Genomic DNA, 21,956 nt, shown 5'->3' on the forward strand with positions numbered 1-21,956 from the left:
TTATTTACTTATGCGTACAAGAGCTGGGTGCAGGTCAGAGGTGCGGGGGCGTGAGGGGATTCACTAGAGACAGAGTGGGGAGTGGAACAGGTGGATCTACTGAAATACACTGCTGAGGGGAGCAGCAGGCGAGACAGGAGAGGTCTGCTGTGCCATGTGGGTAGCTCCCTGGCCAGGGATAGAACTCCTGCTGCAGTGGCTGCAGACAGCCTCATAGTGCTGAGACTTAACCCCTTGCGCCACCTGGGAGACCCTGTTTTTGTTTTTTTTTAAACTAACTATAGAGCAAAGTCCTAACTCAGAAAGCAGAAGGGGTCTGAAAAAGGGTGACCCCAGGTATCTGTGCATGAGCCTGGAATCCATTTCCTGGGTGCTGGTGCTGTTCCAGCTCCCATGTCTGCTCTGCAGTGCTCGGCACGCTGGGAGGTGTAGAGGGCAGGTCGACGCCATAGTTGCAGACATGGACATACAGCCAGTGGATGCTAGAGCGAGAGAACAAACTCTACCCAAGGTTAGTGAAAATTATCCATTTTATTGATCACAAAGCCAGAGCTATTGGAAGAAAACTACAAATGTAAAAATAGTAACTGGGGGCCAATACACTGAACTAAGGTTAGATATGGTATTATTACATCACCTTATTGTTCAGACACCTTCCAAAGGTAATCTCCAAAGGAAAGCCAGAAGGAGAATCCAGGTAATTTTCCAGTTTAAAAAATGGGGCTGAGATATGCTGAGTGCTTAAAGTTAACATCACCACAAAAGGCTAAACTGAGCCTCCCTGGTGGCGCCAGGGGTTTAAGCACTGCACTATGAAACAATCTGCAGCCTCTGCAGCACGAGTTCGATCCCCAGCCGGCCAAGGAGCTACCCACATGGCACAGCAGACCTCTCCTATCTCGCCTGCTGCTCCCCTCCGCAGTGCATTTCAGTTAGTCTGCCTGTTCTGTTCCCCACTCTGTCTCTGGTGGATCCTCTTACCCCCCCATCTCTGGCTTGTACCCCAGCTCTTATATGCATAAATAAATAAAAATCTTAAAAAAAAAAAAAGGCTAACCTGACCTCCTGGGCACCCTGATACGATGCTTCAAGAAAGATGCATCACCTTTGTGGTGTGCAGGAAAAAATTTTTTATTGAATCTAATCAGTGAGCAGGAGTCTACAAAACACCTGCCCTAAACTCTTCAGGAGTGTCTGTGTTGGGGAGATGAGAGAGGAGAGACTTAGGAACTCTTTGAGAGGAAAGACTAACAGAGCACACTAACTAAAGGAACTGCTTAATTGTGGATTGTAAACTGGGTTGAAAATGTGAAACTGCAAAGAGCATGATGGGAATGACCAGGATACGTAAAGTAGAATGTATATTTGACAGTGGGACTGAGTCAATGTTAACTTTAAGTGTGATTATTATACTGTGGTCCCGTGGGACGTGTCTTCTTAACAGATATACACCATTTGGTGGGAGAACTTCAGGGACTACACCTAAGGGGAGAAGTCAAATATTGTCCAAAAAATAACAATGATATGAGGAAAAAAATAATAGTAATAAAAATTAAAAAAAATAGAACTATAGTATTTAGGGGTGAGGTGTTATGATTTTGACAATTAAAATGATTTTTTAAAAAGTAGCTACACACACACACACAGACACACACAGGCAGAGAAAAATAAAGCAAGTAAAACAGCGGAGTCTGGGTGAAAGCTGTACTGATGTTCTTTATGCTATTCTTGCAACTTCATCAGATTTGAAATTTTCCAAAGTAAGAAGTTGGGGAAAATTTTTAAAATAAAGATGGAGCAATGCCTAGAGATTAAACAAACACTCTCACACACACTCATTGTGCTGTGTTCTCTTTAAAAGTAGGAGAAACAATCTCTAAGAATCTAATCTATCATGAACACAGTCCCTGCACCTTTGAGCTAACTAAGGATAAGTAATTTTCTTTATTGAGTATTTAAAATAGCGATTTTCCTCTGATGCCATGAAATAAAGGTGACAGCGCAGAAGTGCCCTGAATTTATAGTGTGTAGAGAACTATGTTGAAGCAGAGTGAGCCTACGACCTGTTCGAGTGATAATAATGAATGTGGGGAAGTATAAGATCATCCCCCTGAAGTAAAGAGAGCCTGGTAATCCATGGTTCATTTACCCAGGATTTGATTCATCTGCTTACTATTTTGGCCCCTAGGTTTAGAACAGGCGCCGCAAGGCATTGCAGAAAGCTCATCTTTGCAAATACATGATGATGCATTACCTGCACAGGCCTACCTGTTTCACCTGTACAAACGTCAAGGGATAACGGCTTTGTATGGGTCCAGCGGGACTCAGAATGCCCAGAGCTTCCTCCACTGTCTTCAACTGAAAAGAAACAAAAGCAGCATTCACTCACTGAGAATTGGGGACAAAGGGACTTGCAAATTATCAAGGACCTTACTGGGTCAACCAAACCCCTAAATAAACCTAATTGTTCAAATTCCACTCAATGCTACTTTCCAGTGACCTCCAATCCTCTCCAACCATTCTCTAACTCTTAATGAAAAATAAATGCTGGTCCTCTTAAAAGGAATTTCAAACATGCCTATTTAGAAATACAACCTCCTGAGAGAAATACAAAAGGCCCTTACCTTTATAATTATATCCTACATAATTATATTCTACATAAATTTAATTCCATTAAGCATTGATTTGCTGTCTTAAAATTATATATATTTAGTTAACAACAAAAAGCTATTTCTGCTTGCACAGTTTTCCTTCCTGGTAAACAGAATGTGCTTCTGAGACTAAGCTAGATTTGTTTTAGCAACGTTGTATTAAATATGTGCGGTCATTTTCTGTTGCATGAAAATTAATATTGCCCAGCTTTAAAACTAACCAATCTTTTCCTTAAGTAGCAACAGCAGTCAACAAGTAGAAGGCACTCCTTTTGTAAGTGTGATTAAAATTTGGTTAATCATTCTACACATTCTCTGTAGAATGTAACACACGTACTGACACCAGTTGGAAAGTCACAGCATCAAAGCACTTCAGTGGAACAACTGTGCAATCGTGTTTGGCATTTTGTTTCAAGATCAAAATTATGATGCTATTTTAGACTATCATGATGCTATTTTAAACTATCAAGATTCTTAAGAAACACGTCACTCTTCACGTTGTTTTGTTTTTCTTGAGTTAACACTCGTAGGAGTTAGGGATAATAAGAGGGGAAAACCAGAAGACACAGGTGGTCAAAACAAATGGGCTTATGTCATTCATGACTATTTAGTGAAAACTTTTTCTTTTTCCCTAGAATAAAATGCCCTTATCTCCTTTTTTTTAAATGAGTAATTTCTAATCCCCCCCCCATGTCCCATTTATCATATAACTCACAGACCAAGAAAATTAGGACATAATTTTGTGATAGGGCTGTAGGACCTATCAGAATGCCCATGACTTGGGGGAAAAACTAAGAAAGGGTGAATTATGGAAAAAGAACCTCACCAGCCATAACAACATGGTGGCATGTTATTCTCACAAAGGCTCCTGGAACTGTTAACTTGACAACTGATAATTCAGTCCATTTTGCTTCAGTTATCTACGAATGCCTCCTACCCCCGCCCTATTGCTCATCCTGTCAACATGCATTCATCTCCTCTCACCTCTCATTTCCCCAGAAACATCATCTACCTCATCACTCACACAGAAAACAAATTCACAGAAAAATAATCATATTTCCCAGGCGTAACAACACTTTCACTCGTGGCTGCTAAATTCCACTTCCTCACACTCAACAATTCAATTTTTCTCTTACCTTTTCCAGAGTAACTTTTCCATATGCAAACTTTGGTGTGGATGGAGGGATAAGACCTTCTGGTACATTTTCAAACTATAAATCAAGTGGAAAAAGATAAAAAAAGAAAAGAAGATTCAACATTCAGAACTATATTGAGAAAATTCATTTTTAAAAAGTTTTTGGAAAGACAAAAGATTTCCTTCTAAACAGAATCTGATAGAGTTTTACTTCTAAGTGTGTGTCTGTGTTTTAAGCTTGAGGAATCATTCAAACAATGATAGAACAAAAGACTTGCAAAACAGAGAGCAAAAACAAGCAATCGGAAAGAGGGGGAAAAAATAATAGTAATAAAAATTTAAAAATAACCATAGTATTTAGGGATGAAGTGTTAAATAGAATCTGAAGGGAGAGAGCCAAGAGTAAGAGAGACTATTTGTACATTAAATCTTATCTGTGGGTTAAAGTTTTCTATCAATGTCAAATTTGTTGTGGTTACATAAGAGCATATTCCTATCTATAAACATATACTGACACTGAAGCATTTAAGGGGAAACAGTCATGATGGATACAACCCTCCAATGGTTAAGAAGACAGATGAGGGCCTCCCTGGTGACCTAGGGATTAAATCTCAGTGCTATCACTGCTGGGCCTGAGTTCGATCCCTGGGCAGGGAGCTGACCCACATATGGCGCAGCAGACTTCTCCTGTCTTGCCCGTTGCTCCCCTCAGCAGTGTATTTCAGTAGAGCTGCCTATTCTGCTCCCCACTCTGTCTCTGGTGAATCCTCTCATCCCCTGAACCTCTGGTCTGCATCCAGTTCTTATACGTTAAAAAGAGAAAAAAAGACAAATGAGGGGCAAATGATGGAACAAATAGAAATGTTGCCATGGATGAATCTGGGTGCACAAAGTGGTCTTTGCACTATTTTTATTCTTGAAACCTTTCTGTAAGTTTGAAATTATTTTTAGATAAGAACCTACGAAATAAAATCTTGAGTATTAATGTATATCAGAATATACACATACAAATCAGTATATTTATCTGCTGTTTCTTGTTTGATCAATTTACAACATTAACATTGATTTCTTTGATATGAGATTTTAGCTCACTTGCATTATTCCAGGTATCTCTTTTCTTGTGAACATGATTATATCACCATTTTTAGTTTCTCGGCTGGTTACCTTTGTAGCTTTAAATAATATCCTGTACCTTTGTTTCTTAGTTCCATTAATTAAGACATATCATCCTTTATGCCCAAACTTTTTTAAAAAAGATTTTTATTACTTATGTATATAAGAACTGGGGTGCAGGCCAGAGGTACGGGGATCGAGAGGATTCACCAGAGACAGAGTGGGGAGCAGAACAGGCAGACTGACTGAAACACACTGCTGAGGGGAGCAGCGGGTGAGACAGGAGAGTCTGCTGCGTCATATGGGTTGCTCCCTGGCTGCCTGGGGATCGAACTCCTGCTGCAGAGGCTGCGGATTTGCTTCGTAGTGCGGTTCTTAACCCCTTGTGCCACCAGGGAGGCTCCCGCTTTTAACTTTTGTTTCTAATGTCTCTCTCTTGTGACTTCCTCAGTTCACTGAAGCAATGTCAAGATAACTTCCCAAAACTGCTATGTGGAAGGTAAACTTACTAAACCTTTGAAAATGCCAAATGTAGTTGATGATATAGATGGGCACAGAATTCTATGTCAAAAATCTTCTCATTCTTGTTTGTTTAAAGGTAACTGGCTTTTTTACTGTCCAAAAACTTACAGGCACTCTATTCCCTGTGTTCTAAAATTTGCCAACGTTATGTCTGAATATGTATGGTTTTCACATTCATTATGCTGCGTAACTCTGGTATCCTTTCCTGTTTTGGAAAAAAATTCTGTATTTCTTTAATATTTTCTTCTTTTTTTTTTCTTCCTTATAACTAAGTTAGGGGAGGGCAGGATTAGGGAACAAGATGGGAAAGACAACAGACTATGGCAGCGGATGATGGTGCTTTGGTGGTGGGTGTAGCGTGGTGACATAAATCTGAAGAGGTGTGAACCTGTACTCCTGAGTCACAAAAGGTTGTAAACCAATGTTACCTCAATAAAAAAGGTAATTAAGAAAAAGTAAGTTAAACATCTGGAGTGCTGCACTATATATTTCATCTCTTATCTCCCATTTCCATCACTGCCTTCAGGTTCTAATTTCTAGATTATATTTAATTTCCAAGAACGCTTTCTCGTTCTCCACTACTCCTTTTTCAAAGTATCCTGTTCTTATAGATGCAATATCTTCTCAAATCTCTCAGAAGAATATAAACTTGAGAGCTTGTTTTGCTTCAGGGCTCTCCTGTTCCCTGAATTCTCTATTGCCTTAGAGATTTTCTGTTTATTTCAGCTCAGTCTTTCTCTTTCCTGTTGAGGTTTTAAAAATGTTCTTAAATGTCTGACCATCCCAGAAATATTTTGAAAACCCTCGTGCATGGACAGCTTCCATCTTGTTGACTTCGTTAAAAAAAAAAAAAAAGTTTATCATTTAGTAACATTTTGAAAGGGGGAAGAGATAGCCATCTTGATCTGAAAGTCCTTTTCATTTCTAATATTCTGTGAATCTGAATTTCTGTGAAATTTAAAGAGATTATAATAAAATGATTGTCATCATTCATTTTAAAATGAATGTCAAGCCAGAGTTTCTATTGATTATAAGCAGAACAAGATGTCAGATTTCTCTGTGGAGTTTCCCCGTAAGTTTAGACTCCATATTCCTTCTCCTTTTGACAAATGACCTACTCCACCATGACTTCCACCTCACCTTCTAGCTAATAAAACAGAAAACAATCAACAAGCAACTATAAACCAGAGACACACTGGGGGAGGGGGGGGTGGGAAGGAGTAGGATCAAAACAAGGGGGGTGGGAATTGTATGGGGACTATAACCAAGATGAAAATGCATACATTGTGCAAAAATGAAAAATGATGTAAAAAATATATAAAATAAAATAAAAATAAATAAAACAAAAACCAAATCCACATAAATGACCTAAGAGCACTATGATTTGTTTTCTGAGTTTCCCTATTTACCTGCACATGCCATATCTAACTCCTAAAATCAAGATGGATTCCAATGTAACTAGGTCTGCAATCTCTACCACATCTGAAGAAAAAGTCATCGCACAGACACCTTTAGTCCATCAGCATTTTGCTCACTGTAGTAAAGGGATTATGTGCCGGTGTTGGCATCTCATTTTCTAGTGACCCTCGAAGCTAGTTATTTTCTTTTTAGATATGAGACTGGGGAACTTTCTCAAGATTATAGAGACAGTGAGGGAGGGTGCTGGGATTTTGACTCCAAGTCTACAGCTGTTTCTATTGCTCCATCGTGCTACCTTTATTGTTGTAGTGATAATAGAATAAAAAGTATCCTTACCTATAATTTCAAAACCCAAAATACCCCAAACCTTCTCTTTTCCAGTTTTGCTCTTAAACCCTCCCCTTATGTACATGTATAAAATAGAGGGTAAGTTTGTATTCTCTGCTGCCACTGACAATTTTATTTATTACATATTGCATTCAAAAGGATATGAAAGAATTTATATAACCATTCTTACAACAATAGGAGTTGAATTCCCAATTTTTGATTTTATAAATAATGTTGCAGTGAGCAACTTATCCTTAAATTAAAAAAAAAACAAGGGCAACTAGGTCAAATAATATGAACATTTTATATGATTTTTAATTAGTAGTATATACCAAAAATTTCAACCAAATGTCTATACTTATTTGTTTTTTAGCCAATTATCTATCTGGATCTTGGTTTTTTAAATCAGTGAGGTGAACTCATTATAATATCAATATTAAGCCTCCACCTGTCCATCCCATTTGTCACGGTCTTTTCTCTTTTTAATAATTTAGAGATTTTTCACTACCATAGAGAAATGTCCTAATCTCCTAACCTACTTTTGTTTCAGAAAAGAAATGAAAGAATACACCAAAACACTATATTCTGAAACTTTATATCACCATAATAATTTGTGCTTTAAGTATAGTTTTCAGATCAAGCATATGAAAAATGGGAACAAAATTATTTTTAAAAATTGGTCTTAAATTCATGCAAAAGCATACAGTATAAACTCACCACTGCCCCTCTCAGGGAGGAGACGGGCACTGCCCTACAGTCTTATGGTTCATCCTCGAGGTCAAAGTGTTAACCATATCTGGCTGAGTTTTACCCACACCAAAGAGCCTACATTAGAAGACAAAAATGTCAATCTTTGTCATGCCTTGAACAGTCATAAGTGAAGAGGCCGTCTGGTGCCTTCAACAACCTTTTTGAAATGTTTAGCTCTCTCTTTCTTCCTTAAAACACTTCAAAGGCACTCCATGGTCTATAATCCAAACTCCTTAACAAGGCACATTCATGAGCATTAATGTTCTCAGTGGAAGAGGACACCATGTCACCTGTCCATCAGGAAGGAAGTAGAGAGGTGATGCTTTATACCAGGCAGCAAGAAGAGAAGATCAGCATGCTAGAAGAGACCTGAAGGGAGTTAAAGTTTCATTTGAGATTGGAAGTCTAAATTCCTGTTTCAGTCCGTCCACGCTGAAGTTTAAAAATCTGGTGCCTCTGTTTACAATAGCTAAGATATGGAGACCACCTAATGCCCCCAAACTGATGACTGGATCAAGAAGATGTGGTATATAGACACAGTGGAATACTATTCAGCGACCAAAAAAGACAAACTCATGCCATTTGCAGCAGCATGGATGGAGCTAGAAGGGATGCTGCTCAGTGAAATAAGCCAGAAGGAAAAAGATAAATATCAGATGGTTTCACTGGCAGGTGGAATATAGGGAAACCGAGCAAAGGATCAGGAAAGAGACAAAACTTGCAAGCTGACCATAGATTGGAGGCATCCAGCAGAGGAGGGTAGGGAGGGGGGTCAAAACACGGGAGAGAAGAGCACAAGGGACTGTGGTGGTGAATCAAGGGTGCTGTGGTGGTAGGAGAACACAGGAACTATACCTTAAGGGAGAAATCAAATATACGAAACAACGTAAAAAATAACTAAAAAAAAATTCTTGTGCTTGGTTTTGGTGCCAAAATGTGTGGCAGTGGGTCAGAGTGGTCCAGGCCATGTGGTGCATAGAGCAGGGATCCTTGGACAGCAGCGTAACAGGGACTGTAGGGGGCGCTGCTAACAACACAAATTATGATTCCATGAACATTACCTCTTAAGTGTAAAATATGAACTCAGAAAAGCTTAAGCATTCTAAGGGAATTTGTGTATACTATTACAGAGGGGAAACAACCATAAAGGAAAGAATTCATACATTTGGCTACATAAAAAGTCAAGATTGTTTTTCACAGAACAAAGAAATCTGGACACCGTGAAAAATGCCATAATAATAGAACTCATCATTACAGAAAATCAATGTTTTCTTTTAAAACTATCCCTTTTATATATCATATGACAAGGTCAGAAGGAGAATTGAGTGAAGACTAATTGAAAAGCCATTTTTTCCTCAGATTCCTTCTCCCACTCCAAGTCAAGGGTTCTTCAACTCTCGTGCTTATCAGAATTACATTCTGTAACACCTCTAGCGATAAACACCAAAAAAGGAAATAACTAAATCTATGTTTATTTGGTTAGTGACATAACCAAATCCTGTCTGTGATTACAGTTAATGTTACCTGTCACGAATAGACCTTAAGAGTAAGGGGATGTGGTGGTTTTACCCCATCACCCATTCGCTGAGACTGCTCCCCTCAGTAAGTGAAACTTAATTGTGCTGAGTATGATCTGCTTTGAGTGAACTTGCTTCTAGTGAAAAGAACACAGCAGAAGTGATGGAAGGTAATAAAAAGATTGCAGCTTCCATCTTGGAGGCTGGTGCATTCTCTCTCTCTCTCTCTCTCTCTGCTTTTTTCCTCAGATTATTCACTCTGAGGAGCAGCCTGCTGAAGAGCTCCACAGTGTCCAGGAACTGCAATGACCTGCCATCAGCTAAGCAAGTGCTTTGAGAAATGGATCCTTCCTCCCCACGTCTTCAGGGTCTGAAGTTTGACCCCAATGGCTTAACTACAACCTCTACTTTGTGAACTAGAATATCCAACTAAGTCACCTCTAGATTCTTTACCTTCAACTGTGTGAGATAATAAATGTTTGGTGTTTTAACCACCTTTCACCTCAAACCTCAAGCAATCCTTACAGATAAAGATTTAAGAAAATGAGTATGCAGTCAAAATCATAACCAATGCAAGGAAACAAGTTTCACGAACTTGAGCTCACGGAAACAACACAGCACAGTATTAGAAAATCTTTGGGTGCTGGAATTATCAAATGCAGATATGGAGTAGAAGCATCTTAGTGTGCTTAAAGAAATAAAAGGACAAAGTGTACATATAAGAGAGAGCAATAGACTTTAAAAATAAACAAATAGCATTAGAAAAATATAGCAAATGATGTCCAAATGGTGGGTGAGGGATAAGGGAAAAATAACTCAAATCATTCAAAAGAAAGTAATAAAGGGAAGACAAAACAGAAAAGGTAGACAAATACATTATTATAAAATAATGTATTATTATTTTACATTATTATACATCTTATAAAATAAGATGGTTGAAATTAGTGTGTCTTAGGAGTTATAATGAATGAGCATGAATAAATCACCAGTTAAAAGACAGAACTTTTCAAAACAGGTTTTTAAAAAATCCAGCTATATCCTGTTTACAAGAGCCACATGAAACATATATATAAGAGTATTGTAAAAGATCAGATGGCACTAAGGCAAAAGAATACAAGCAAGCAATATTAACAGCAGACAAAAATGGCTTGAAGGCAAAAAGCACTGTTAGAGATAGAAGGTTACCACATAATGATATAGAGGATTTAATTCTCAATTTGCATATCCAATAACATAGCTCAAAAGCTGACAAAACTACAAAGAAAGGGTAGGAAGATGGGTCAAAATAGCGGAGGGAAGAACACAAGGGATTATGGTGATGGTTGATGGTGTGGTGGGAGATTTATGGGGACTACACCTGAGCAGAGAAATCAAATATTGTACAAAAATGAACAACAATGTTGGGGCCTCCCTGGTGGCACAGGCAGTTGAGCGCAGAGCTGTGCAGCTGTCCATAGCTTCTGCAGGGCCGGTTTGATCCCTGCTGGCCTAGGAGCAATCCATGTGGTGAGCAGACCTCTCCTGTCTTGCCCGCTGCTCCCCTCAGCAGTTTGTTTCGTCAGTCTGCCTGTTCTGTTCCCCGCTCTGTCTCTGGTGAATCCTCTCACCCTCCCGCGCATCTGGCCTGTACCCTGGTTCTTGTATAAATAAAATAAATCTTTTAAAAAAAATGAACAACAATGTAAGAAAATAAAGTTTAATTAAAAAAAATCCATAAGCTTAATCTAATGAATGCGTATATACATCAATTATAAAATGTATATATAACCTTTTCAGAATACATGGAATATTAATTAATATTGGTATATCGGCTTTTAAAACTAGGATCAACAAGTTTCAAGGGGTTGGGATCATACAGACTGTATTCTGTAGTTAGAATGCAAATATGGTGGGTCATTGAATAATGTCTTTTCTTTCAATACCATTTTGCTATAACATTGATGAGGAAAAAAATCAGTTCTAGGTGAGGGCCACTCTCTGTGGAGTTTGCACAGTCTCCCCACATCTGTGTGGGTTTTCTCTGATTTCTTCCCACAGCCCAAATATGTGCACACTAACTTAATGGCATGAATTATAAGTTGGGTGTGGATGTGGGTGCGCCTGTGATGGAAGGGTGTATTGTCCTGTGTAGGTTCCTAGTGTGTACCCTGAGCTGCTGAGATAGCAGCTGAAATAAGCAGACTGGAAAATGAATGAATGAATGAACATAAAACATTGCTTAATATTAAGAGTTTGGGGTTGGGGCCTCCCCGGTGGCGCAGTGGTTGAACGCTAGGTTGCGAAGCTGCCCGCAGCCTCTGCGGCGCCGGTTCAATCCCTGGCTGCTCCCCGGCCACCGGAGGGGGGTCCCACATGGCGCGCAGACCTCTCCTGCCGCCCGCTGCTCCCCTCAGCAGTGTACTTCGGTCCTTCTGCCTGCTCTGCTCCCCGCTCTGGCTCTGGTAAATTCTCTCACCCTCCCGCGCTTCTGACTGTACCCAGTGCTTGTATAAATAAATAAATCTTAAAAAAAAAAAAAGAGTTTGGGGTCTTTAATTAGAAGTTTGGTGCTACTTTTCTGGCCATATATATGCCCTGTAGGAACTTAACTCTTGTGTATATCAACTAGCCTGTGGTCAGAGTGGTTCCATTATGTTATTTTGCTTAAAGTTATGGTTTCCAGGAACCCATTGATGACATTAAAGTGAGGAATTATTATATAATATAAATAAACAAACTAGAAAAATACTTATGGTTAATAATTGAAAAGCAAACTTTTAAATAATTCAAAGGTCAAAGAAAAATCAAAATTATAAATAAATATATTACATGTCAAAATTTATGAGCTAGAGTTACAGCAATGCTTGAATATAGAAGGCAAGATTCAAAAGTTCAGCTTCAAGCAAAGGAAGAAAATATTAAAGATAGGAATGGAAACAGAAAACAAACATGCAAGAGAGTTTGGAAGTGTATTGTCCTGTGTAGGTTCCCAGTGTACCCTGAGCTGCTGAGATAGCAGCTGAAATAAGCAAACTGGAGAGTTTGGGAGTCATTATTTAGCAGAGATCAAACCATAATAAAAAATAACATAAGTAACATTTTAACCATACATTCAAAATTTGGTGAAATGGAGAAATTCTAAGAGTATCTAAGTAAAGATCATATTTTTCTGTTTAAAATATTTTATGATATAGTTTAACACCTAGACTTAAATTGAAACTACAACATATTTAAAACCAAAAAAAAAGGTCCATACCATTTACAGGCAGAAAACCTTAGTTTTTTAACTTCAAAACTCAGGTGACTGAGCAGAAAAACTGTGGGTTTTTTTAAAACCCACAGCAGAGACAGGAAACCCCACCTGAGTGCTTTAGATGCCTCAAAAGGTCACATTAACAGGACTAAGCAGTTCAGGTGGCAGGCCAGAAAGAAACAGCAATCACTTGTCCCAAACAGAACTGAAGCAATGCTGACAGCTCACATCTGCACTGCGCCTCAATGCCTACGGAGTTTCTTTCCTAGATTCTTCAGCTCTTCATGAGAACAAACACTTTCCTGCCTTCCATATATAATAGTAACAGTACCCGTAATAGACAACGTGTGTCAGTACCGTACAGGATGCTTATATATGTTCTTTTTAATCTTTATAAGACACCAGGTGCAGTGGGCCCAGTTCTACAAATGAGTAGCCCAGTAGGAACCTGTTTACAAGGTTACCGTAATAAGATGGGGCCAAGACTTAAGGCTGGTCCACCTCCTACATCATCTCATCAGTCTTTTAAATAAAGCCCCTCAGAAGTTGCCTGCGGAGCATAGTGAGGCTCGGGCAGGCTCTGTCCAATACCAGCCCTCCCCAGCCTATATAAGACCCACCTTCTTAATAACATTTCTCACAGCAAAATACTTCTCAGTGAGGTCCCCTGCCTCAGTCAGGGGGGCATCATAGTCGTAGCTGGTAGGCTGCGGTTGGTAGGGTATGTTGGCCCCTGGAAGACAAAAAGTACCCCACTAGATACTAACAAAGTCTCAGCTTTGGAACCTCTTTGGGGTTTGTGGGCTCAGCATCATGGAGGGAGGAAATAAAGGACACGTTAGACCAGCGACAAAGGGGTGGCTCTCAGGATGTGAGGTTTCCTCCTGCAGGCAAGGTCCTTTGCATCTCCAAAGCATGTTCCCCTTCCACTGGCTCAGGGGAAACTCACAGCTGCAACCCCTGCAGATGTCAGTGCTGGAGGAGCAGGAAATCTGAAGCTAACCAGACCTGCTCCACGCCACTACCCAGTGATGGCGGAGCTTGGGGCCTGACAGCACCTCTGCCTGTCAGTCCTGCAGTCTGCCATCTCTCGTGGTCAGACTGTGTCCTTGAGAAAAGGAGACTAAGTGGAGGAGTGGAGGCGACTGAGAATCAGCCCAAAACAGCTGTGGGGCCATGGGACCAAACAAAATGGGAGATGACCCCGGACACATGTTGACACACACAGATTCCAGTGTAACCTGTAGGCCTTTGGAATGTCGGCCAAGAGTGTAGGGGGAGTCTGTGTCTCGCAGATCCCCTTTCAAAACCCGCATGGCTTCGTTCCCAGCTTCCCAGTGAGGCTCCTGAGGCTAACGGCTCTCACCTCTCACGTGAGTCCCTCCCTGCAAACTGGTCTCTGCTATGCTGCTTTGCCCAAGGCTAAGACCCTGCTGGGAAAGGTCATTCCAATGACTGGCCAATGTAGAGACGTAACATCTGGTCCCCTTGCCTGAAAGGGCCACGCCAGTTCCAGACGCCTCTAGAATCAGCCCAGCCAATTTCGACATTGCCTCATGGCCCAACTTTTCCCTCTACCCAGTCCTGCTCCCCAGTCTCTCACCGGTGTTGCTCCGAGGAGCACACCCCTATAAAACAGACTGCTGGCATCTCAGAGTCTGTTCCAGGGGGATGTCATGTCCACGAGACCATTAAATAATGCCAGTACTGTGTAACCAAAAGACAACAAAAGGAAATGACCTGGTAATTATTATTCAAGGGGTAGACGCCAGACCAGAGGCGCCCAACCTAGTCACAGATGTTGGTCACGGACAGGTTATGTGCAATATTAGGCGGGGACCCTCTGACTACGTCAGTACTTAGAGAACTTAGCCATGCAGGAGAGTCATACAACGCTTATTAAAACCCAGATTCCTAAGCCCCACTCAGGGACTCTGACTCAGCCAGTCTGTGAAACTACATTTCTCACAGGGGATGCTGATGCTGCAGTCTGAGGACTCGGGGCCACCCCCTCTCTCTTCCACTCCAGAGAGCATTTTGCAATGCAAGTGTGTGAGCCTGAAGTTATCTTAGGACAATCTATAGCTAACCTACTTTTACATTAAATAAGGCACAAAATTTGATAGTTCACCTGTGGTTTTGTAGCAAATTCCTTTCACACAGCTCAGGAATGATGGAGCCCTGTGTGTGTGGGGGGGTGGGGGGAGCCTACTGATGGTGGTGTTGACAGGTGTTAGGATAAGGGTCAGGTCATTGCCCCAGAGCCCTTTCTCATTAGTCCTTTGCACAGAATCTACATTCATTGTTTCAAGAGCTGCCAAGTTCCAAAAGCTATCAGTCTTGATTCCTGGATTGGACGTTTAGTCTCAATTTCATGAATGGCATCCAGGTGGAATGCCATCACAAAGTTTTAACTGTTTTTAATGAGAAGACAGATACACAAAAATGATCTAAAACTTCTAAAACTAACCTTGATAGTGACATCTGACATTTGCAATAGCTCCATTTCTTAGCTCTAATAACATTAAAAACACTTTGTTTATAAGTGTTCTTCTAATCCATCCCACCCCACAAAAAAGATAGCAGCTCAAAGGGAAAACTTGATTAAGAGTTGATAGTATTTAATTATAGATGCTGAAAGATACAGGCCCAAATTAAGCCTCCAAAATTCATCAGTGATATGAGGGCGTCCTTAATGATTCAGAGAAAAAAGTGCAGATGTGAAAAGAGGTGTGGAATGAGGCTTAGAGAAAAACCAATATAGACTAATTTGTTTTTGTAAAGATTAATGGCAATGAAAAGAATTCTGTCGTAAATTTTCCTACTGAAAAAGACCACATAGAAATGTAAAACGGTGCAGTGGCTTTTGGAAGCACTGTGACCGTTCCTCAACCTCTAGCGTTACCACATGACCCAGCAACTCCATTCCTAAGTATGTGCCCAAAAGAACTGAAATAGGGATTCAAACATATATGCATACATCAATGCTCATAACATTATTCATGATTGCCCCAAAGTGGAAACAACCCAATGTCATCAACTGATGGATGAATAAACAATATAATGAACATCCGTATGATAGAATATTATTCAGCAATGAAAAGGAATGGTGCATGCTATAACACTGATGAACCTTGAAAAGATCATGCTAAATGACAGAAGTCAAACACAAAGGATCACCCATATTGTAATGTTCTATTTATAGGGACTATCTGGAATGGGCAAATCCATCACGAAAGAGACCAGCCATTGTGCAGGTCTGGGAGGAGAGAGTGGGGTTTTGATGGGTATGCGATTTCTTCTTGAGATAATGAGAATGTTCTGGAATCAGATGCTGATATAGCAAATACCCCTGAATCACACACTTTAAAACCATGAATTTTATAGTGTGTGACATAGCTCAACAAAGCAAAATGTTAAAAAAGATTACATCATATTATATGAACAAATAAGCTATAGCTGGAGGCTGTAACTGAGGCTCGCCCAGTTAGTCTGGTTTAAGACAATAGAGTTTTTAAATGCAGAAGTTATGTTCTCTACAATTTTTAAAAAGACACATGATTTCTTTTAAATTATAGAGATGCTCCTTGTTGAAAATTTAGGAGAAGACAAACAAAAATAGAAAATAAATTTCTGTAGGCACACCCTGCCAAAATTAAGCACCAGAAGTTTCTAGCATAAGCTTCTACAAATAGATGTTAAATTACTCTTACCATTCCAATAGGCAAAATTGGTTCCTCCTATAAACATGTACCTACAAGAAAACAAGAGAACAGATAATACTTCACTGTGAGCCCACAGCTATGGAGGGCACCCTCTCCTCCAGAAATTCACACTCACAAGTTCACACTAGCTCCAAGGGCAAGAATGTTATAGAGGGAGGAAGCCACATTTTCAGCCTTCACTGTTGAGTGAGGTTGACCCCAGTGGTCTAACCAGCCAGTGTAGAATTCAGAATTTACCTAAAAAGAAAAGGGAATTGAAGTTTAGGATAAACTTATAACCTTCAAATACTGCGACTTCCCTGTAACTGTCACCCCAGGTTCTTCATCCAGGAGCAGCTGGAGAGAGGAATTGATACCCACAGCTTAGTCCAGAGTCAGGGGACCAGCAAGGACTTCCCATAACTGCATTGTCCAAACTCAATTCTCAGGTGCCAACAATACGGTATTTCTAAAAAGTTCTAACTGCATCAATTTTTTTTCACCAATCCCCTGTTTAAAAATGGAGAGGGGCCTCCCCGGTGGCGCAGCGGTTGAGCGCCGGGCTGCGAAGCTGCCCGCAGCCTCTGCAGCGCCGGTTCAATCCCCAGCCGCTGGGTGAGGGTCCCACATGGCGCGCAGACCTCTCCTGCCGCCCGCTGCTCCCCTCAGCAGTGTACTTCGATCCTTCTGCCTGCTCTGCTCCCGGCTCTGGCTCTGGTGAATTCTCTTACCCTCCCGCGCTTCTGACTGTACCCAGTGCTTGTATAAATAAATTAATAAATCTTTAAAAAAATAAATAAATAAATAAATAAAAATGGAGAGAAAGTTTGTTGGGCGAAAGAATCAGATGGCAAAATATTTTTATAAAAGGAATCATCTCCAAATTCACCCTTTGTGTGAACCCAGATTTTCAGATCTCAAGTTGAATTAAAGTGAGAGACATTTGTCCGGTTTTCTGTCAACCAGGCCCCACATTACTTCATGTTTCTTTTGGGCATTACCCTGCCAAGTCCTTAATCTATTATAGACAAAGAAAAAGAAATCTGGGTGTGTCGTGGGAACTTCTTGTCTCAGGCTCTTGGAAATAGCTCTACCCTGAGTCTGTGGTTGCAGGTTCCCCACAGCTCGCTAAGAGGAGACCAGACTCAGAACAAGCTTTTTTTGTGCAAATGTTTGTACCCAGGTGAGGCTGACTGACCTGCTGCAAAAGGCTCAGGACAATGTGGGGCATAGCAAAAAAAGAAAAAGAAAAAAGGCCAGCCCAGGATCCTTTTCAGGATCATACACTACATTTCACAAGCACTGCTATGGGGAGCACAGTGGTGGGCGAATGGGCTGTATGCACCTGCTGGACTTTAAGGTCATGTCCAGCCACCTGCCAGCAGGCAACAGTCCTGCAACTCAGTGTGCCAGCATGCCACCTTCCCCGATGCTGGTCAGAAATGCAGACTCTCAGGCTCCAGCCTGGGCCCAATAGATCAAAATGTGCATTTTAATAAGATTCCCATGTGGCTGGCAAGCACACTGACAGCGGAGAAGCTCCGTCACAAGGAGCCTCCAGGATCACAGACCTGGCTCAGCCCCAGGCCCTGCCATCCACAGGCTGCAGGAACCTGGCAAGCGACATGTTCTCTGAGCTGCGCTGAAAATGGAGATGCTGCTCCCCTTCACTACTAATGAGAGTCGCCACGAAGACCTAGTGGGGAGGAGCATGAACAGCACAGAGCCTGGTGCCTGGCAGGGTATTCACATTACTGCCCATTTGGTTCCATGCCAGGGTGGGCCCTCAGACTCTGATGGGGACTTCGCTTCTGCGGCCACTCGTGGGTTCAAAGGGTGGTCTCCGCATCCATCAGCTGCTGGCCCCAGAGCAGGGAAAGCCAGGGTCTCTCCCCCTTGGATGGCCCATCACCCTGCTCCCCAGCACTCTGATGAACTTGGCACAAGCAGGCAGGCGCTTCCCCAGGTCTTACCAAGGGCCCTCTGGGCTCACTATTCCTCTGGGCTAGGAAAGCAGCTGTGATGTTGCTGTCTGAAATGATGAGAGGGAGAAGGAAGGTCAGTGGTGGCAATGACAAGAAGATAAATAGTCGGTTACAGGACTTGAACCTGAGGCCTCTGCCCTGCTCTACCCCCCATGGGCTGGGAACACGTGCCCGGGTGAGCAGAAGTCTGCACCCAGACCGTCCACATGAGGGATGTGTGAGGCCCACGGCATGTGGCTTCCTCTCCGGACAGGTTCCCATGGCCTTGGGAATTCATGCAATGGGCCTGTCTCCTTCATCTGTGTTCCCCCATGGCTGGGGCACATGCCTGTGGGCTATCTCTGCCCATGGGTGTCTGACTCTTAACAGGATGGGTTTGCTGTGAAGATACTTCCTTGTGGCCTCTGCTGCGTTTTCCCCAAATAATCGAGGCTACTCTGAATTTGAATCTCATCAGCCATTCCAGACACTTGCTCTCAATTTTCCCTTCTGAAATATTCCACTAGGGTATCCACGGGTTGTCTTAGATCCCATATCTTCTGTTCTTCCTTCTTCTTCTAAAAAGAGAGGGGATGGGTCGCCTGGCATCAGTGAAAGGGTGAGCCTAAACAGTGTCTCCAACCAGAGAGGAGGGCATGCTGGCCCCAAATTTCACAGTCTGGTTTCCATAGCAGGAATCCCAGAGGAGAAAAGACACCAGGCAGGATGTCCAGGTGACCCTTGCTTTTGGACCGACTTTTGGCTGTCAAGGAGAGCTTTCAGGAGGGATGGTGCTGCTCAAGAAGCAGTGGACTCTCATGTACTCTATAGCTGTATTTCTCACTACTCAGCACCAGGTGGCATTCCAGCTTTAAATATTGTTCTTGTAAATCTCCTCCTGTGAGCTGACCTCTGGCAATACCCCCTTCCACACAAATGAGCAAAGTTGCCACATGCCCCACCTGCCCCAGCACAGTGCCCTCGTAGTGGTCTGTCCTGCAACCCACGGCAGAATCACCCCTGCTGTCACCCTACCTACAAATAATGCTTCCCACAGGCTACTATTATTACAACTAAATCTTCCATTCATCCCCAAACAGAAAAGACTGTGCTTTGACCGTGGAGTATTACAAAGCCATAAAAAAGATGAACTGCAGCCATTTGCAATAAAATGGAGGGAATTCGGGAGAATTACAGGCAGCAAAGTAAGTCAGAATAAAAATAAATACTGGACATTTACAAAGCAGACCATTCGATAACAAAAAAAACACTTTCAAAAACCAGCAGACGTCAATAAACTTCCTGAGGGTTCTGAGGTTAAGAGAGCATTGTGAGGGAATGGGACAAGAAGTAAACAAATAGTCACACCTGGAAAGAAAAATACCATGCTTTTCATCACCATGGCGGCAAATGTGCCAAAGCAGAAGGAAGCCAGCCTGCCACTTCCTGTGCAGCTCCCTGCAGATGAGCTATTTCATCACCAAACGGTCTGAGCAGGGTGCCACATTCTCAGTTCACTTAAAGGCAGTGCTTTTCTCTTTCAGTAATGTAGAAGAAACTCTTCAAAAATGCAACCTGGGTCTTGTGTATGTCCTTCTCAAGAACGTGCTCTGTTTCTCAAGAATGTGCTTTGTGTGTAAATACAGCGTCTCCCTCAGAGGGAAGCAGGCTGTTTATGTTACATCAAGAGCTTTTCTTGGGGAAGAGGGTGGAGAGCAAGTTTTTATTTTGTAATATTTCAAACTTCTAGAAAAGTTATGAGAATAGCTCCGAGAATTCTCATGTCCCCTCTTCCCAGCCTCTCCAATTGTTAACATTTTACCACATTTACTTTATCAGTTCCGCCCCCCCTCCTCTATAAATACAGTACTTTTCTGAGTCATTTGACAGTAAGTTGCAGACATGATGGTTCTTTACCCCTAAATACTTCACTGTGCATTTCCTAAGAGCAAGAACATTTGTAAATAAACATGAAACAATCATAAAAACCAGGAAATTAACAGGGACACAATACGTTTCTCTAATCTACAGACATATTCAAAGATTTGTCCAATAATGCCCTCCCTCCACAGCACAAAAAGATCAGAGGCTGGATTTGGTTGTCATGCTCTTTAGGAAAACTGCTCTCAGCTTCATCGAAGACTCCCTTTGTGTTTTCTGTAGCTAGAAACATCCTATCGATAGGGTTGCCCACCCAGAACTGCAGTTTACAAAGCACCAGAGACGCAGGTGAAATGACTTTTAAAGAACCCCCCAAACTACCTCCTGCTCACCAGAGCTCATTTGTTGTGAATTATGCAGGAAGATGATGGAGGGGTGAGGTATGCTGCCTGCACTCCAGGGTCGACATGCCAACCACATCCAGGCAGCGGCTAACCTCCAAGGTCACCATGGTTGAGAGCCAGCCCCCAGCATCCAGCCAAGGTAGAGGGACAGGGAGAGCAAAGAGCAGCAAGCAATCCCGGACTCAGCCTAGAAGGTGACTCCCTGAGGACATGCCCTGAAGCAGTCACAGCTGGAACTGGTCCTGGGTTGGCTGATTCCAGGGAGGACAACACTCCAGGTTCCCGGCCAGCTACTCCAGACCTCTCATCCCAAAGTCCAAATCAGCTTAAACAAAATCCTTTGCAACAGAGGGTGCCTATCAATTGTTCTAGCTTACCTGCTACTTGAGAAAGGGAAATTTGAGACCTCTCATTCAGTATGCCCATGCCACTTAGACCAGCTGCCCAGAACAACCGATGGAGCAAGACCCAAGTCCCAGTAGGGTTTTCTGTTACTCTAAACACCAACCTGCTCCAAAGTCGACCGTGGTGTAGAGCCCCTGCAGTGCCCCACACTTCAGAAATGCTTGTCGTGCCCCATCGGTGGTGAACAGAAGCACGTTATCACCCAGGTAGTAGTGGAACCTCTTCTGCAGGAAACGCAGGTAGTCATAATCACAGGAGAAGTAGCTGCCATATTCATTTTCAACCTGCATATTGCAAAAAAGAGGGGGAAAAATATCAGACCCCTATGCAGTCATTCTAACGCAAGGCTCTGTCTAGAAAATACCTGAGCATCTCCTGAGATGAGGCACGATGACTGCCACAAGGATCCCTTCTACTCAGTCCTCAAGTCTCTCACTTTCCAAAAAGCAAAATACTCAGCATAAAATCTTACCTCCTACCCCACCCCCCCACAAGTAAGAGAAATAAAACCAAAGTACTGTGCTGGTTTTCAGATTGCAGTGATACTCTCCTTTATAACAAAACTTTGAACATTATATAAGTAACACCTGCCCATGGCAGAAATATAGAAAATGGAGAGGGGCCTCCCTGGTGGCGCAAGGGGTAAGACACAAGCTATGAAGCTATCCGCAGCCACTGCAGCACGAGTTCGATCCCCGACCAGGGAGCAACCCACATGGCGCTGCAGACCTCTCCTGACTCGCCCGCTGCTCCCCTCAGCAGTGTGTTTCAGTCAGTCTGCCTGTTCTGCTCCCCGCTCTGTCTCTGATGAATCCTTTCACCTCCCACACCTCTGGCCTGTACCCCAGTTCTTGTATGCATAAATAAATAAACTTAAAAAAAATACAGTTTAAAAAAAAGAAAATGGAGAAAAAGGAAAAGAAGATGGAAAA

At 42.1% G+C, this 21,956-nt stretch overlaps 1 protein-coding gene across 1 annotated transcript in view; it reads right to left on the minus strand.

Annotated features, from left to right (window-relative positions):
- The window catches only part of GLB1 (galactosidase beta 1), a 62,545-nt gene that overhangs the window by 16,831 nt on the left and 23,758 nt on the right, over positions 1-21,956 (minus strand). Inside the window, exons 6-12 of the mRNA XM_037525813.2 lie at positions 21,128-21,308; positions 18,344-18,402; positions 16,507-16,628; positions 16,380-16,420; positions 13,287-13,399; positions 3,788-3,862; positions 2,269-2,358 (exon numbers count right to left, since the gene is read on the minus strand). Of these exons, the coding sequence (XP_037381710.1) occupies positions 2,269-2,358; positions 3,788-3,862; positions 13,287-13,399; positions 16,380-16,420; positions 16,507-16,628; positions 18,344-18,402; positions 21,128-21,308 (681 nt within the window). The remainder of the gene's footprint in view (positions 1-2,268; positions 2,359-3,787; positions 3,863-13,286; positions 13,400-16,379; positions 16,421-16,506; positions 16,629-18,343; positions 18,403-21,127; positions 21,309-21,956) is intronic.

This window comes from Talpa occidentalis, unplaced genomic scaffold (genome assembly GCF_014898055.3).
Source record: "Talpa occidentalis isolate TD23 unplaced genomic scaffold, MPIMG_talOcc4v2.1 talOcc4.10, whole genome shotgun sequence".
Taxonomy (NCBI): Eukaryota; Metazoa; Chordata; class Mammalia; order Eulipotyphla; family Talpidae; genus Talpa; species Talpa occidentalis.